The following is an 18288-nucleotide window of genomic DNA, read 5'->3' on the forward strand; positions in this document are numbered from 1 at the left end:
ACATATGGTACCACCATGTCTATGTGGCCTATCTGATGTCCTGTCTCATTTTAATAGAGCTGTTCTAAGTCAGATCAAATGCCCTTGTGAAAGCTGCAAGATGCCTCTTTATTCTGATGCACCTTCAAAGCAGATCCAGTGCTCAGGTCCTTAATTGTTAACAGGATTGCTCATGTTATGCAAATACTAAACAGTTCTTAAAAAAAAAAAATTGCTGTAACAACTGAAAACAGTTAGTTTACTACCCATAGCTACTTAAACACAGAAATTTAAAACAGCCTTCATTCCTGATCTCCTAGATCAGGATCACTGCTTTCTACAGTTAACACTCCAGTTGTCAACAGTTTCTACAGCAGCTCCCACTCCATACAAACACACAAACTCCTATGGCAACAGGCACAGATGAAAACTCAAAAAAATAAAAATAATCAAGATGAACAGAAACACATCTCACTTCAAGCAGCTTTATAATGTAGGAGTCTGATTAAAGTGGAGATAGTAAAACAAGCAGCAAGACTGAGATGTGACAGTCATTTTACCTCTGCTCACATGACTGCATCGAAGGCACACCGATGACCTTTGAGCCAGTTCAGAAGCTGTCCTTTATCTGTGAAAGTTCAAGTCAATTGTGCTTTGAATAAATACTTCTCTATAGTTACACTTGAACTGCTGCATTATGTACTAGAAATACAGAAAGTGTCCATGCACAGCCCTGAAGCACTTTTGAGTATAGCCCTTGCCAGGTTAACTCATGGATGACAGAAGTTGTGGGCATCACCAGCACACACAGATGGCAGGCACACTCCCACAGAGACACAGCATCCAGAGAGCTGACTGGCCAAACAAGGAATCAGAACGGAAGAAGGATGGAAAGCAAAACTTGCTTGTAGGAGTTCAGCATTCAAGGTTACTACTGCAGAACCCCGACCAAGCCGCTGTAATAACTGGTAGGAGTCTTGTGCTAGGACAAGCTCACTACTTGAGTTCACAGTTGGATTCTAACAGGACTCTTCCAAGAAATATTTCAGACAGCAGCTGAGCTAGTTATTAATCATTCACCTTGTTATTAATTTATGGTTGTCACTTTGTTCATTCTTAAAAATCCCTCCCTTAATCTTTAACAGGAAAAAAAAAAATTAAAAATCCAGTGCTTAAGACAGAGACTAGCAACTGAATTTTGTAAGGCTTTGGGCTGACTCTTACTGGAGCACAGCACTGCTTATAACCAATGGGCTTTCTAGTGCCATCGGTAGCCCACTCAGTACAACAGAAGCTGTACAGATCACAGCAACCCTGAGGTAATAAAAGTATAAAGGAAGAGATGGAATAAATGTGAGATATGTATGATAATCTTGCCACCTAGAAGAGATTCTCAGAAAGACACTCTTGCTAATTACACAACAGGAGCAGCAGTGGAAAAAAAAAAATAATAGTATATTTCAGTTTTTCCTTTGTTTTACACACATACTCCCCTTAATGGTATCCATGCAGGCTTCCCTGCAGAACCATCACTAGTGTTAAAAATCAGATCCTTAGTCTTTCTTTCTATCTGTACAAAGTGCAGTTGGAATTGATTTTGATCTCCCAAACTGGTTGCAGAAAGGACAAAAAGTCTTCCTTCCCCTTCTGCCTAGGTCACCCCATCCTAGTTCCCCTCCATCCTAAGAAGTTTTTAAAAATTAGAAGCCCTAATTAAGCATGATCAACTTGAGATTAGTTTTGTCGTCTTCTTCCAAAAAGAAAAACCCAAACAAAAAACAAAAACAAAACACACAATCAATGCCTCACCCACCCCCAAAAACAATAGTTCCATTTAAAAAAATAAATAAATAGTGTGTATATTTCATGCTAAAAAAAAAAGTCACAGAAAGGATTCATTTTTGGTTTTCCCTCCCCCGAACATGACACCAGGCATTTTCTCCCCCCTCCCCTGACGTAGACATGATGGTACATTCCAACCGGCAATGTGCATCTGTGTTGAAAATGAGTTTCTACTCCTGCACGGTCCCACATGCATCAGGGAGCATCCAGCTAGCTGCTAAAGCAGAGCAAAGGCTTTCAGGTTTTGGGTATGGTCCCTGCCTGTTCCTTTGGTCCGTCTGTTAAAAGGCTCCTTGCTGCTCCCAGGTCTCTGCTCTTGTCTGTCTCTGTTAAAACGTGCACTCAGGTCCCCACACTTCTCAAGTCACTGGAGCTTCGTACCCAGCTTGCGCTGTCTGTTTCTGCAATGGCAACACAGAGGGTGAGGTGAGAGAGGCGGCCCCAACCCTATTGCAGGGTATCGCAGCAAACCAGTGGGTAAAATACAGGAGGATTAAAGTAAGGCTCTGCTTAGCTCCACACAAAAATAAAGCTGCCCCCACCATACTCTACAGGGAGATCAGTCCTTCCTACTCTTTACAGTCCTACAACATCCACTGTGCCTTAAGTGTGCACAAGCTCACATGTGGATGCAAGATTATGAACAATTGCTTGCAAAGAACATGGGCTAGGGAGCTGAAATACTGCTTAAATGCAACATTCTTTACTCTCACACTCCGCAACACTCCCAGATGCAGTAGTTAACCCACAACTTCGTACTTCTTTATTCTGCACTATTCTACACACAGCAGCTATCTACATATCAGAAAAATAACTACATCTGACAAGTCAAATCAGCTACAGTTCCTCCACCCCCCAATAAAACTTACCTTGCCTCTGCTCTCGTGACTGTATATTCAAACCACAGGATGTTAGGAATGAGGCTGGTATCTCGGATTAAAAAGAACTCTGAAATTGGCCTGGAAACGGACAAGGAGGTGGAAAGGGGGAAATAATTAGACTTTTTCTCCACCACAATTCTGATTAAAAAAAAAAAGGCACAAAAACTCCTCCAGACTTAACGATACTATTCTATTACCCTTCAGGCTGGCCAAAGGGCTCCTTGTTAAATTTAATAAAAAAACTCCTTTTTTCTTTCCTTATACAATGTTTCCAGACTATCTTACATTTAAATGGCTTTGCAATTTCACCAGGTCATTAGATGTTCATTAAGAAAGATCAGTTCTGCATGAAAAGCTTCTCCAGCACTCTGCCACACCTCAACTTCAATAGGGCTTTACAAACTAACAGTTGCTTAAACTTCCTCTCTTGCCCACCTGTATCAGGCAAGGATATGTATGTTGGAACAAGTAGGTTACACAACAGTCAGTATGCAAAACTGGAACAGAACCCAGGAATTCTCATTTCTAACATCTGTAACTTAGGTGGATCATAGAAGTTTGAGCAGCCCATTTACAGTCAGGGCTTGCACAGCTGCAACTAAAATTTAGAGACTGAAGTATCTTTACATTCATTTTACTTCAGATGCAAGGTACAATTTTTACACTGATTGATTAGGAAAATTTTCTTTTACCAGGTAATTCTACTACACCTGTGTTACCAACTCAGTGCAAGGAACCCATTTAATGAGCAAAACAACAATCCACACAGTGCAGACTTGCAAGAATAAAACCTCAACAGAATAAACAGACTTACCACGCAGCTATCCTTGGGAAGAGAGGGGTTAATATCTCTTGTGTGAAGGCAAACCAGGCTATGGCCATAATGCTTCCTGCCACACCTCCATATAAGACTTGGCTCCAGGTGTGATAAAGCAAATAAACCCTGCAGTGGAAGAGAAGAGTCACCAGACAGGCTTTAAAACAAGAGGAGGCATGACTCAAGGACTGATGTTTCACTGGACCCTCAGATGTCCTGAGCAAGTTATCCTCCAGATGTTAGAAGTGGCTATCTTACTTTTTTCACTAAAAAGCTGGCAAAAAAAAAAGTGGGGAAAAAACTTGGAAAAACTGTCTTCCCTGCTACAGCAGTTTTAGCTTAGAGCACTTCTAGTTTGAGCTTAAATCAATAACCCTCCACATTCTTCCTCATATATCTTTGGATTAGCTGAGGAACTATTACTGTTGGTTCCCACGAGACTTTTCCAAAGCCAGTAACAGGACAAGTTCCCCCCCAAGCCACCAAAGCTGTGGCTTAAAGGCTTTTAAGAACAAAACCAGCATTTTTGTTACGATTTTGCTGCTCTCAAATGTGACAGCAAGAAGGCTGCACTACCACAGCATGCTTACTGTGATTGCGCCCATTCAGAAAGCTGTATTAATGGTCTGTTAAGTTATCCACGCACATGAGCCACGTTCAAAATTCTTTTCACCCATGTATCATAAAGCCACTAAGATCATCTTATCTGACCCTCTGCCTAGCACAGGCCACCGGATTTCCTCAAATTAATTTATTTGAATTAGACCATGTATCTCTTATGAAATTGTCCTGTCAATTTTTAAAATAACCAGTAATAAGGAATAATCTCTACTGTACAGTCAACTGTGCCAACAGGTAATTACTTTCCTGTGGAAAACATGGCCTTATTTTTTCTAGCCTGAATTTGTCTGGTTTCCAATCACTGGAGCTCATTTTATATATGTGTGTGTGGTTTGGTTTTTTTTTTTAAATCTACTAAACAGAAAAAAAAATTATTATCAAAGTTTCATTTTCTTTATTCATCTTAATACAACTAAATCTTCCAAGTTAAACAGCTATAAATGTTTTTATTAACTAATGCTCAAGCAAAACAGACTGATCAACTGTAGCAATCCACATGCTGCAGATGCTGGTGTGCCAAGGCATGGTGCAATGCTTTCATGATTAGTGCTGGAAAGAGGGCAAGGCAGTGAGGCTAGAGCATGGCAATGGAGCCGATGGGGAACTGGTACAAGCTCAGCTGATCTTGGTTTTTATAAATGCTTCTGTGAAGCACCACACATGTAGCACCTTTGCTTATTTGAAGGGTCTGATGGCAACACAGCAACTTCCACAAAGCTCTGACTTGTACAATGCAGTCATCGAGAATTAGATCAGAAATGCAGGATAAGGAATGACAGGTCTGCTGGCTGTTAAAGGCCACAGGACTGTATGAGAGCATAAGACAAACAATTGCTCCATACCTACTATATGAGACTAGCAAAGCCACTGTGACGAGGCAGATGGACAGCACATGTCGCCATAGTAAATCCAGAAACCTCGCATTGTTTGTTTGGTGCATTCTGAAAGAGATGGAGAGCCATTAGCACAGTGGCAGGGAGCTGAGCAGTCCCTATCTCTGTTCTATCTCTGAAACCCTAGGAAAGGTCTACTCCAGTGGGGTCATGGGCAGCTCGATACCATCCCAGCAGCAATCTGTCCCACTGGCAGCAGTTAAAGAGAAGCCAAAAAGCCACACTTCTCTCTCTCCAACTGTTAACAAGGATTGCTGTGATGGAAGGCAGAATGCTCACAATTACTGCAACTGATGTGAAAGGCACATGCTGAGCATATGCAACAGGGAGCCAAGACATCAGAGTCCCTCCATCATCCACAAAGCTAGGAGGAACTGTGAGTTTTGTCTTCCTCCACACGTGGAGCCACAAGACAGAGCCATGCCCCAGCAAGAATTTCAGAAAAGCACAGCACAGCATGTAAAACCAGTACTTGGTAAGGGAGAGGAACTAAAAGGTCATGCAAGTGGGCAACAGTTATTACCTAAAAGGTCCCAGACAACCCCACTGACAAAACTGAGTAGACACATGAGAAAGCAGCTCTTCTTTCCTCCTCCCTATTTCCCCCCCCTTCCCTCACACTGGCAGATCATCACAGCTTAGAAAAAGCAAATCAGGAGACCTGTACCCAGATAGGCGTAGGAGGCCCACCCATACCCTTCAGTTTTCAGCAATGGTAACTACAGTCCTACATTCAGATTGAGATAGACATGCTTCATCCACCCTAGCCACAGTAAATTGTGTAGTTCCTCAGATTTAATGCCATTATGCCACTGAAGTGGCACACAGCAAGGGAGCCATCTATTTCAGGTGTTTCAACATATTAACAGCCAAAACCTGACATTGAATTTTTACCTTAAATAAAGGAACAGAAAGGAATAGACAGAGAAAAACCACATGAATTGGGAGTGGCTGGACGGCATCCCATATTTTGTGGTCACTGTTGAATGGGCTTCTGGGAAGAGAAGAAGAAAGAGTATGGTCAAGGTCTACTCTGTACATAGCAGCTGGAACGCTCCAGATGTGAAGCCAGACCACTCTGCTGGAGTATGTGCACATGAGTTCACAGGACATGTCTCTGCTCAGATGGCTCTGCCAGCCTTCTTACACCCAAACATCCAAAGCCAACATGAGGCAAAGGGGAAAACGCCCTCTAACCCCCCACAGTTAGCATTCCACTCAAAACTCAACTGACACCACGACACCAATGGGCCATACCATACCTTCGCAGGGCCGAGGCTCCCGGATTACATTTTTTATTAACCAGTTCACTCCCTCGTTGAATGCCAGCCCTCCCAAGAAAGAGATCTGTGAAGGCAAGACAACTGTGTCATCCTATCTAAAAGATTCATCTACTTACCAGGCACTCTGTTGACAAAGCCCCAACCCATATGTTTCTAAATTTTTTTTGACTCCTAGAGTTAAAACCAATAGCTTCAAAATTCTCTACCTGAGGAAGAAAAGCAATTTTTTCAGCCCACTTTGTGTATTTGGCAAGACATTGTGTATATGGAGCTTTTCAGCAGATGATACACAGAAAGAGACAAAAATGACACTGTATAGCAATTCTGTTAGCATACTTCCACCAGCAAGTGCAGAAAGTGACTTTTTTTTAACAGGGCAGGTTTTAAGGGATTGCCTTTCCCCGACGACCAACAGGGGGAGTGCATGCACTGTTATCTGTGTAAATAGCTTTTAAAAAGGTGACTTTTTAGGCTTTCTGGCTTTGTCCTCTATGAATATTTTCATCTTGAAGTTGCTGTCTTCAGTCTAAAATGAAGTCACATTCTGAACTGAGCCACACTGGTAGCATTTATTTTTACTCTTTAATTCCATAGTCCATACACCTCCCCTAAATTAGTCCTGCTGCTGTGATCAAATTCCCAGCTGGTGATGATAATCTGCCTCCTTAACACTCAGTCCCATTCCAGATGATGAAGCAATTTTACACTATGTCCTGAGCTATGGGTTAAGCTGCTGCAAGCCAGCTAGCCTCTCTCCAGCTCAGTGGTGACTTCCCATGTAAAGAACTGGGAATCAGCCTCAACACTTGTGTCATTAACAACACCTAACAAGCCCCTGTATTCAAAAACCTATGAATTTGTGCAATAGTTAGCTTATTCTCTCTTTTGGATCAACAAGAAACCTTTGGGTTGCCAAAACTTAACAGCTGTCTCTCCTAGCTAGCATTGGCTTAACAAGATAGAAGCCCCATTTCCAGGTCCCTTGAGCCACTGGTTCCCATGACACCATGGCCCTATATTAGAAATCTGCTGCCAAAATCCTTTCACTGGCCCGTTTTATCTGTTTACTGAGGGCAAATGTTACAAGAGGTTTATACCTCCTAAAGGGAATTTATCCATGAGACTGATTCCCAACTACCTGCCAGAGCAGACAGAAAGCATTATGTATTACAAAAAAGTCCCTTGTTGGTCATTTGGACAGAAGCAAGTCTCTTCTGTCCCTGGTATTCAATTCACAGCTGGGAAGCAGCCCTTCTAGATAGATCCACTCCTTCGGGAATCTGTAGGTTTTGTTTTGTATCCCCTTTTCTGCCTCAGTAGTTCAAAGAAAGCACATCCTACTGAGTTTCAGATGCCATCTCCTGCATATGCTGCCCATCTTGCAGGAACCTACTAGTACTACAATCCTACTGGATCTTGGGAATGTTCCCACTTTGCAACAGCATTCCTTAGTTCCTCAAACATCTCCCTTGATGGTTTTGGACAGATAATGCCCAAAACATACCACAGAGTAACAGAAAAGTCAGCAAAGGCTAAGCAGTCTTTTAACCTGGTACAGGTGATAAGTGTCTCCTGCTGTTCTTAAACAGGAAGATCACCTTACCTAAGCTTGCTCTTTAAAGAGAGAAAAAGAAGTGTGAATACAGGAGGACCAGGTGACAAAGGAAAATACTTTTATCGTAAGGAGAAGCTGGGAAGGGAGAGAAGGACTCACCGTGTGAAGCTCTCTCTTGAATATGATGAGTGTTACAAAGCCAACAATAATGAATATTGGACCAAGACTCAAATAAGCTAAAAGCTGACCAGAGAAATCACCTAGGGAAAGAAACAAGAGAAACAAATCAGTTTGAACTTCACAGGTACTTGCCTGCCACCAGAGCATGGGTCAGTTGGTGCCCTGAATCACTGAGAGCAGAGGGGCAAACTCAGCACTGCAGCAAGTCTCCATTTTGCAGACTACTGCTGCTCCAGCTCAAGAGGAGCCAAGGCAAGGAAGACAGCAGTGCTTACATGCAGGTTCAAAAGCAGGGATGAGAGGAGCTTGGCATCGTTCAGCAGAGATTACTGCCAGCCAATTTACAACAATGACCATGGGTGTGGGCCCAGAGTCACTTTAATCCAACATAAGCACAGGCTGCTGCAAAAGAGGCAGCGTCTTTCCCTCCCCCTCATTCATATTGCCTCCCTGTGCCAGCAATTACCAGCAAACACTCCCCAAACAAATCCTTTCCCACTCCCTCACTAAAATGGGTTAGTTTTCAGCTGGATCAGCTCCCTAATCTGTCTCACCATGTGTCTGCACGAACACTAGCATTAGCAAAATGGGGAAGAAATAAATAGCTAAACATAGCGGAAGATAAAGGGGAAAAAAGGAGACTCTACTTTTTAACCAGTAGCCCACTTGTATCACACAGAAGTGACTTTGGGCCTCCACCCCAAATCGCTAACAATCTAGTTATCCCCAAGGGAGAATTGGGGAGCAGCAATGGGACCTCACAAGAGGTCATAAGGTACCTCAAAACCTTTATCTTGAACTACCACACAGAAGTAGACAACAGTAAAGAGCAGCTATGTATTTTGATCTAAGTTTCTCTTGCCTCTGTTCCCTGAAAAAGGACACATACAAAAGTATTTGGAAAGAAGATGTCAGCATAAATTCTGAGCAAACAAAAAAAATATCAGAGTAATTTTGCTCCAAGATCAGCAATTCACATCAGGAGAGTGAGAACTATCTACCAGAGAATCTTTAAAGACAGTAGTCACTACAAAAATGCGATATAAACCCAGTGAGCAACTTAAGAGACAGGGTACTTTCTATATTGGTTCTCAGAGACTAGATCTTCACCATCCCATCACTGAACACAAAAGGATCAGCCCCCACATAAATTTATCCTTCCTCCCTCCCCTCAAAAGGAAACAGGATGCCTCTGCAAGGCTGAGCATTGGACTCATTCCTAGATCAATTCCACTGCAAGATACTGAGTCTCCCCAGCCCACACACCCACATTTTAAAACTGCACTTGGCAAAATGGACTTTAACCTCAGCCTCTGAATACTGGAACTGATTAAAAAAAAAAAAGTTATTGCACTGCTACAAAGTTCATGCTGCTGATGTTATTGCCACATACTTGTGGTTACATCAGGTACAGTGCACAGATCCCTCTTGAATTCCAGACTCTGGGTTAGATTTGGGAACCAGCAAAGTCATCAGCAAGGATTACTTGCAGTTTTAGTTTGCACCACCAGTGAAATTAGGAAGAGTTGGAGGACAAAACCCCCAAGAATACTGGGTTTTCACTTAAGTGAGGTTCTATTTTGGTTTTAACCTGAAAAGCATTAGAAGACACTGAATTTGAAACTTTTCTTGCACCATATGGCAGGTTTGCCTTGCATCAGGTGGGTTCCAAATGCTCCCAAAGCAGAACAGTATTATGGTAACGCAAAGTGGATGTAAGTGACAGTATCAGTTACCTGGCAATAGAGAATCAAGCCCCTTATGGTTTCACATAAATCAAACACTCTCAACAACATGAATCTTTCCTTAAATGAGGGAATTCATGAGACAAGCCACCAGACAATCAAAACTATCCTGAGAGCCTTAGGAATACTTTCCAGTAGTCTCAATTCCAGTGTTACCAGCTGAAGATACCTCATCATCAAGGAATCACCATGTTTCAGATCATTCACTCTGTTAATCCATGGTACATAAAGGCTTAGCACTTCGAGACTAAATGCCATAATTTTGTCAAGTAGAAACCAAAACAGATTATTTATCTTCTCTGGGGGGTTCTATTTCTTGTGCAGATGGTAGAAGAATACCTAAGGAAGTAGTCTTTTAATCTAAATAGCATCAATAGTACCAAACTCAAGATCCTTCATTATGTTACATGATAACATACACAATAAGCCACCCAGACTTCACCAGCACACAACCCACACTTGAACCTGAGGCAAAGAACCAAAAACCATGGCTTGCAGATGCTGCCTGCAGGCAGAGTATCAAGTCCTTTACTCAGACAATCTTAACACAATAGCTCCCCAAACATTTAAAGTGGCCATTTAAAATGGAACAGAGATAGCATTAATAATATTTCATATTACTGTGGCTAACAGCAATCAAACAGAATCACATTCTGAAGCCACTTTTTCTAGAGGAGGCGGCAAATAAATAGCTGTGCACTAACCGAAGGCAGCACTTTTGCTATGCCCTGGGAGCTACACCAGGAACTCACTAATGCCGTCATAAATGTCCCTGCTATATTAGCGGTTCAAGGCAGAGCTGCATTAACTAAACCAGCTCCAAAATGACTGGAAACCCCCAGTGAAGAAGGCAAAGCAAGCTCTGAGAAAAAGGCCAGGGCTGATCACCATACAGCACTCCCAGGGCCTCAGAGTGTGATTACTTGTGTCACTCCTATCTACTCTCACGCTCCAGTGCGCTTGGAGACTTATTCCCAGGGAAAGGGGACTTGCAGCAGAGCCGACAGTTTGAAGTTCAGTCAGATCTAGCAAGCAGGTCACCCCCTCTACCTTTTTATAAAAATTAATTTTTCTTCATTTTACTAAACTTGGGAATTTTAAAGCAATTTAAAATTTAATTTTTTACTTTAAAATTTAAAGCAATTCCTCCAATCAGTAAGAACAGAGACAAAACCTCTGGAAAAATGCAAGAGGAAAATCTTTTTAATATATAGCTTGGGCTTTGTTTTGTTTTAAATTCTGCTTTTTTAAAGTCCAGCCTTCCCTGGACATCATTTGGGGCTCAAGAGGCAAAAATAAAGAACCCACTACCTCATTTTTAGGCATCCAAGAGATAAATAGGTAAAACACTCTACATAGCTCAGAAGCATGCTATTTTTTTCAGCCTTCATTCAGCATCTACTTCTGCTCCAATTCAACATTTTACCCAGCATTCTTTCAGTGGAAATATCCAGGCTTTAACACATTAGCTTAACCTGTATATAATGTAAAAATGTGAATCAACAGCACTCTAACCACGTCCTACCACAAGATCTAGCTTTACTACCGCCACCACTGCTTCCTATTGAAGCATCTATTTGTGGCACTGCTGCTGGTCCTGTGTTCTTGACTAAATGCATGTGTGCAAGTTGCACAGACAACATGCAGTGTATGTGTGTCACATGCATTTACACCAGTAAACATTCATGATGGATCATCATTTCCTCTACTTGCGCATATCCTGATACCACAAGCTGTGAGACAGTAAAAATATCTTCAGGAGGCTTTAAATTACCGCATAAAAGGTACGCATCAGACATTAAACTTCTGCAGGAAGATTAAACATAAAACCCTGCATTAAAGCAGCCAAACAACTGAGTGGTATCTGCTGCTTTCAACAGATACTACTTAGCTACAAAACGAGCCCTGACTGGCAAGCTACCACCCTAAACAGAAATCACAGCAAGGGTTATCAGACCAAACATTCCTATAGGAGCAACACGTGCTGATACTGAGTAGAAATGAGAACTGCTGAGCCAAAGTACATACACAGCACAAGCACCTTTGCTCCAATGCACCTCTTCACCGATGGGTTGATTCTGCACACTTGCCTCTCCAACTCTGCCTGACTGTAGTAAACACCCTTCACAACTGAGAAGACAGGAAGATACTCTGTCATTCTGCAGAGAAAGGGTTTGGCACTCCAGGTTTCTCTCCTTAAAAGAATTTGTCCAATGTGAGAAGAGGAGGTCCAGAAAGTCCCAAAGCTTTAAGAATTGCAGCTGCACTGAAGAGAGGAAGTTTGTTGTTGTTTTTTTCTCCAAATAATAACAAAAACCCCAAACAAACCAGGAACTCGATGTTTCTCCAGTGAAACTCACCCTACAGACAGGAAGTCCCTGAAGATGAGTTTTAAGTCTGCAACACAAAGTCATCCCATGCAAAGCAACACATACAGGAAAAAACAACCCTAATTATACACACAACGTAACAGGATTTAGTTTAGTTGTTATCAAACAAGAAACCCTCAGGCTTAGTACAAGCCCATACCTTCAGAGTACTATTCAATGCTCTGCAGCAGCCAAAAAGGCAACAACATTTTTAAGAGCAAAACAAGTTACTGTTATAGCACTACAAAAATTTATTATGCGATGCTGGTGTCACTGTCTAAAAAAGAATAGTAAACACAGAAAAGGCAAATAGAAAGGGGACAAAGATAACAAGAATGAAACTGTAGCCACGCAGAAAATATCAAATAACTCAGACTTTCAGCTGAAAAACAGAGGATACAACAGTTCTATAGTCATGAATGACACGGAGAAACAAACAGCAAACATTTGTTACCTCTCACTGCACATGAGATGGAGAGTGTTTGATGAAATTACTGAACAGTGGACTGACTTTAAGGCAGAAAGAAACAACCACCACATTAAGTTACAGAGCTCAGTGCCAAAGATACTGTGAGATCCAAAGCAGAAATGGGTTCAAAGACCAGTTAGACAGAGTATAGCTTTTATATATCCATCAAAGGACTTAATCCTGATGCAATCACCATCTTATTACTGGAAAGACATACAGAAGAAGGATTATTCCTGCCCACCTGCCAGCAACCTGACACTACGCCAGATCATTCCTTGGTCTCACCAAAGTACAGCTGCTGATATGAAAAGCTCCAGGACCAAACATTTCTAAAAGCGATATCAGGATGATATTTTTAAAGACCATCCTCTCCAGCAGCATGCTTTAACACACTGTCAAGTAACACTGCCATTGTTGGTTTCTTCTCCCTGCATTTGATTTTGACATTTACTATGGGTAATATTTCAGTTAGGTCTCCAAGATCCCATTACTCAGACCAGTTTGCAGTTGACTACTGCAGCGTTCATCCACTGTTTCTCGTTTGATCTTGCTCAAAGTTGACATCGCAGAAAGCCCTGGAGAACTGAGCAGCCACACAAGCAGTAAGGATGGGTGTTTGGCATTTTGCACTATATTGCTATTGATAAGGAAACATTAGATAAAGACAGGGAGGATAAGCACCCTTCTGGAGACACCTCTCCCCTTCACAATTACAAGCAGAAGCCCAATAATGGGCTTCATCTGCCAGACAGAAATCAGCAGTGACTGCTTTTCACCTGGTCACAGCAAGAGGGACCATCACTCTTGGTAGATGAAAGCCGGGATGACAGCAGTTCTGCACTGGAAGTCTTTAGACATGAGATTTTAAGAGCCGGTTCCCACAGTGGCTCAGCATGCCACACTCCAGGCCAGCAGCCTCTGGGATCAGCCAAGAGCAAAAGATGTTTGCCACACAACAGTGTATGACATGCCAAGACAGCTTAATAATTTCAGCCTAATAATTTATGTTGGTAAAAGCAGGATCTATTTCTCATTCTGACTCCTCTCTATCAGCACAAGGCTACATTAACTCCATTGTGCTGAGCATACTGCCAACATCACTATTTTATAAATATACATTATCTAGCAGCTTTATGGACCTGGACTTAAGCTATACACAGAACGTAAACAGCTTTCTAAATAAAGTTAGAGCACTTTCCCCAAATCCAGGTAAAAGTATCAGACCTACCATCTTACTGCAACTCATTTTTCTAGACCAAAACAAATTAAGAAACTTTCGTACCTCCAGCTGTTTTAATGTTTTAGTCCTTTGTCTCCACTTTATAGGCTTCCATAATTACATGTTTTATCCAAGACAAACACAGTGTTCATCCCCTCAATACATAACCCTAATCTCAGTGGTGATTTACCCCCTCCACACAATCATCTTCTCCATTTGCCTGTATAAAAGCACTCAATGCAGAGAGAAAATAATCGTGTTATGTCACATGCTTTAAGATCTGACAGATAACCCTTGTGCAGCAATTTCAACCACCTTCATGTCCCAAACCAATCCAACAAATAGTGCACAGGACGCTGTATATACTGCCAGGTTCAGACAAGGAGATAAGATACAAAGATGAATATATCTGTACTACCAGAAAGATTATTCCCCCATCTCCCCCAAACTGTCACATTAATGTATTTGTGAAGGGGTATGGCAGAAGAATGTACAGTGTAAATGAAAATGCAAGACAGAAAAGGAAATACCAATCTTTCACACAAAGTATCACAGAAAACCACAAACAGCCGTATGGGGGAGGTGGGGCAAGAAATAACATATTTCCAGCACCAGATCTTTTCAGTGTTGTCACATTTCAAGTCCTCTGGCTAAATGGTTACTTTCAACCCAGAAGATCCCTAAGAACTTTAGATGCTTTAGGTATTGCACTACTGGGAGAAGCTTTCATCAGGAACTAAAATCCAGCTATTGAAATAGGACATACAGCAACTTTATGGCAAGATAGGGACTCACTAGGAGAGCTAGCAAGACTGAGACCAGTGTTAACACCAAATATGGATTTTGACCAGATTGTCAATACTAACACTCTGACACTTTACACCCTGCTTTTTCTATTATCTTTTATTACAACAAGCAGCTTAAAAAAAAAAAAAAGTAGTTCTTCCATCTCACCCAACACAGTGCAAAACACCTGAAGAGGAGCTCCTAAAAACAACAGTTACTAATGAGACACTGCCTAGACAGCTGCTATCCGAACACAGACCCATTTGCTCTTGCACACTGATAGATCATAGATTTATCCTACCACAACGTGGGCCAGGCTGGTGGCAAGCAGTGCCACAGGGACACGGCACAGGACCTTCACGGATCATGCCACTGCCCCAGCTGAAACAGCCCATCCTGCACGCAGGCACCCGTCGCTTCTCACCACTGACTGTATCCAAACCCACCTTTCCACACGCTGACCTACAAAAAAGCCCCGTGCCTGTCGTCCTCCAGGCATTTCCCACAGCGCTGCCTGACCAAAGCGCAACAGCGGGGCCCACTCCCACCGCAGCCACAAGAGCCGCCCGGCAGCCAAGCCCACCTCAGGGGCACAGCCACCCTGCCACGGCATGGCTCCCGGGGATGCTTGCGAGGGCCAGCTGGCCCTCTGACATACCAAGTCAGACCTCCGGCATCAACCCAGACACCCAACAGCGGGGCAAGGAGGGGACACCCGGCCCCGCCATGCCGCTGTGGGGAGCAGGCACCCCCTGGGTGGGGCCCGCACCTCGAGGCCCAGGGGCAGCCACACATGGCCAGCCATGCCTGGGGGCTGCGGAGGGGGACGAGGCAGCGGTGTGGAGGGTGACAAGGGAGGGCAGGCCCGGTCCCGGGACCCCACGGCGGCGGGACAGGGCCGCACCGCAGCCACCCCCCCCCACTCGCCGGTCCCCTTCACCGCCTGGGGCTCGGCAGCCCCTAGAGCACGGCACCTCGCCAGGGCGCATGCGCAGCAGCGAGTCCCCCCGCGGCTCACTATCCGGCAGCGAGTCCCACCGCCCCCAGCGCGCACGCGCGCCTTGGCCGCCTCAGGGCGGCAGCTCAATGGCTCACTATTTCGCAGCCGCCAGCCCGGCCCTCAGGGGTGCCGTGGAGCGGCAGGCGGGGCCCGCCGCGGGGAGCGGCGCGTTGGCCACCGGGGAGGCTGGGCGGGGGCGAAGCGGAGCTTTACCTGCGGGATACTCGACGTGAGTGAGGGAGACCGGCCGCCACGGAGCGGGGAGCGAGCACTCTCCGACTGCGGCCATCTTACCCGGATACCGGGCCGGGCCACCAGGGCCAATCGGAACGCACTTAAGGGGCGGTGCGACCAATGGGCGGGAGCGCGGAGAGCGGCGGCCCAATGACGCTGCGCAGCAGGTGAGGCGCCGGCCAACCCACAGGCGCCCAATTAAAAATCCAACCCGGGGAGCGGCAGAGCCAATAGTCAACTAACATCGGTGCCCAATAGGAGAGGGACGCAGGTAGCGGGAAAGCCAATCGAAAGAAAGGCGGGCATCAGTGCCCTTCGTCATTGGCGAAAGGAGCGATGCAGATTAGCCAATCACCAGCTTCCATTGCCGCCAGCTCTTAGCCAATCAGCTGCGGCGCTGGGGTGGTTGGCACGGGGGGCTGAGGAAGGGGCTTGTTGGCGATTTGGCGGTTAAAATGGCCTCTCCCTCCCGCCGCGGGCCTGGGGTGCCCCGGCCGGGACAATCCTCGGGTGTCCCGCTTTGGAGCCGGGCCGGGCTGACGGGGAGCCGTGCCCACGGGAGGACTCCCCCTCACGACCTCCCCGCTGCCGCGCCAGCGTCTCACGGCCTCCTGCTGCGGTGCTTGTGTTCGCTGGCGCTGAGGGAAGGGTGCGGGGCCCGGAGAGGGACACTGTGGGGCTGGCGTGCTGAGGAGCTGCTTCCTTCTGTGGCCCCGTTGTTAATGAATAAAAACCAAACCCTGCTTTTCTCACATCACCCTTTTCAAGGGTGAAAAGGTGTGTGTTTAAAAAGGGAATCTTTTCATTTTATAAATGGTATTACTACAGATAGTACTACATAACAGGATTATTGCACTAGCCTAAGCATAACATCTCTACTTGCCCCTGCACAGGAGTGAGTAGCTGACACGGCCTAAGCTCTATTGAGAATGCCTTTTTTTTTTTTTTTTTTTTTAAATAACACTAGGAGGAAGATGGATTTTGATAGCCATATCTCCTTTATAGGTCTGTAAAGTACGACCAGCTCCTGTGTGAACATGCACATGCTAAAACAAAGCGTGAAATAAAGTCCTTCCAGAATCTCAAGAGAAAGCAGGATGCTGATGCTCTGCACGTCCTTTAAAAGGTACTGCAAAGGCCAGGCTATACCTGGTCCAGGCAATAGCTTTTCTTTTTTTCTTCCCCCAAAATACCTTTGGCCACTGAAAACACCCACTTTTAAGACCAAACTGAAATGAATGTTCCCACGGGTGAGCCCAGAGAATAATACTTACATGGGGAGCCCGAGGAAAAAGCAGAACACAAACAGTGCAGCACTTCAAAAGTGAGATAAATGAGCAGCGTTACACAGAAAAGCTTGAAGGCAGCAAATACACCTTCAAACCAAACCATCAAAGTTAATTCAATTTTAAAAGATAAAACTGACAGAAAAATAAATATGCAAAAGCAGCACAAGAAGTGACAAACATAGCCAAGGGGTTGCCTTTAATTTTTATATGTCAGGAAAGCACATGGTCTAGGATTTCTATCTCTTAACACGTTCACTGTAAAGTAAGATTTCAGAACAGGGAGAACACCCCTTTTCCTGCAGTTGTAATATACCTGTTTTCAGATAGCAATTATGACTATGTCCAATTAATTTCAACAGCTCTTCAAAGCTGATACTTTTCCTGGCATTGCAAGAAGAAAAATAGCATTAAAGTCTTATTATTTTGAAAGAAAGAGCAAATATTTACTGCAGAAGTTCAGCTCATTGCAGAAGACTGCTACAAGGTAGCATGAGTGATTTACTGCTTTCATTATTCAAGTTAAATAAATCTCCTCCTTTCCAAGCTATTGAATATAGAGTTATGCTGGCAGAGTGGATTACATTTGATCTATGTACCATGACAAGTACTGAAAATTGTGGGCTTCATTGCTATATTCACCCACTCCTTCCTGAACATAAGAAGAAAGTGTCAATACACAGAGCAGCCTTTGCTCTGTTCCTTCAGCATAAGAAAGCACAAAGCTGCTCTGGAGATGTAATGAGTATACAGTCTGACACCATGGAAACTAAGATAAACTCCGTTTAACTCTTTCAACTAACATTCAGGGTGTGGCATGAGACAAAAATTTTCCTATTCATGAACATTTTATTTGCATATATCATAGTTCATGACAGGCTTGCATTAATGCTAACCGAGGCTTATTTTTTTTATTTTTAAGTGCATGGATGAAATCTTAACCAGTGTGGAAGCAAACAGCCTATCTGATTCAATCTGGTTTCTGTATCATTTGAAAATGAAAGTACTTAAACATACTGTAACTGCTTCAGAAGAGTGAGAAGATGAGTTTCCTGCATTGCTCAGCAGATGGGCATCTCTGATATCAACCCACAGTCTTTACTCTGGGTTTCTTTCACACAGTTTGGGA

The 18288-nt window shown here is 43.9% G+C and overlaps 1 protein-coding gene across 1 annotated transcript; it reads right to left on the reverse strand.

The window, feature by feature from the left end:
• Positions 1–1417: 1417 nt before the first annotated feature.
• On the reverse strand, positions 1418–15978 carry DOLPP1 (dolichyldiphosphatase 1). The gene is made up of 8 exons (XM_052815454.1): positions 15853–15978; positions 8031–8131; positions 6296–6380; positions 5928–6027; positions 4983–5081; positions 3517–3645; positions 2691–2780; positions 1418–2222 (listed from the first exon to the last, which is right to left on the reverse strand). Exons 1-8 carry the CDS (start codon positions 15926–15928, stop codon positions 2186–2188), a joined length of 717 nt encoding a protein of 238 aa, XP_052671414.1. The 5' UTR covers positions 15929–15978; the 3' UTR covers positions 1418–2185.
• Positions 15979–18288: the final 2310 nt, after the last annotated feature.

Source organism: Harpia harpyja, chromosome 19 (genome assembly GCF_026419915.1).
Source record: "Harpia harpyja isolate bHarHar1 chromosome 19, bHarHar1 primary haplotype, whole genome shotgun sequence".
NCBI lineage: Eukaryota > Metazoa > Chordata > Aves > Accipitriformes > Accipitridae > Harpia > Harpia harpyja.

Excerpts from the sequence above, each read along its gene's own strand:
- DOLPP1 (XM_052815454.1), bottom strand. The coding sequence starts at position 15,928 with ATGGCCGCAGTCGGAGAGTGCTCGCTCCCCGCTCCGTGGCGGCCGGTC. Across the intron at positions 5,082-5,927 it reads TTTCTGTTCCTTTATTTAAG|AATGCACCAAACAAACAATG; the intron begins GTAAAAATTCAA and ends CATCTCTTTCAG. Across the intron at positions 3,646-4,982 it reads TTGCTAGTCTCATATAGTAG|GGTTTATTTGCTTTATCACA; the intron begins GTATGGAGCAAT and ends CTTCCACTGCAG.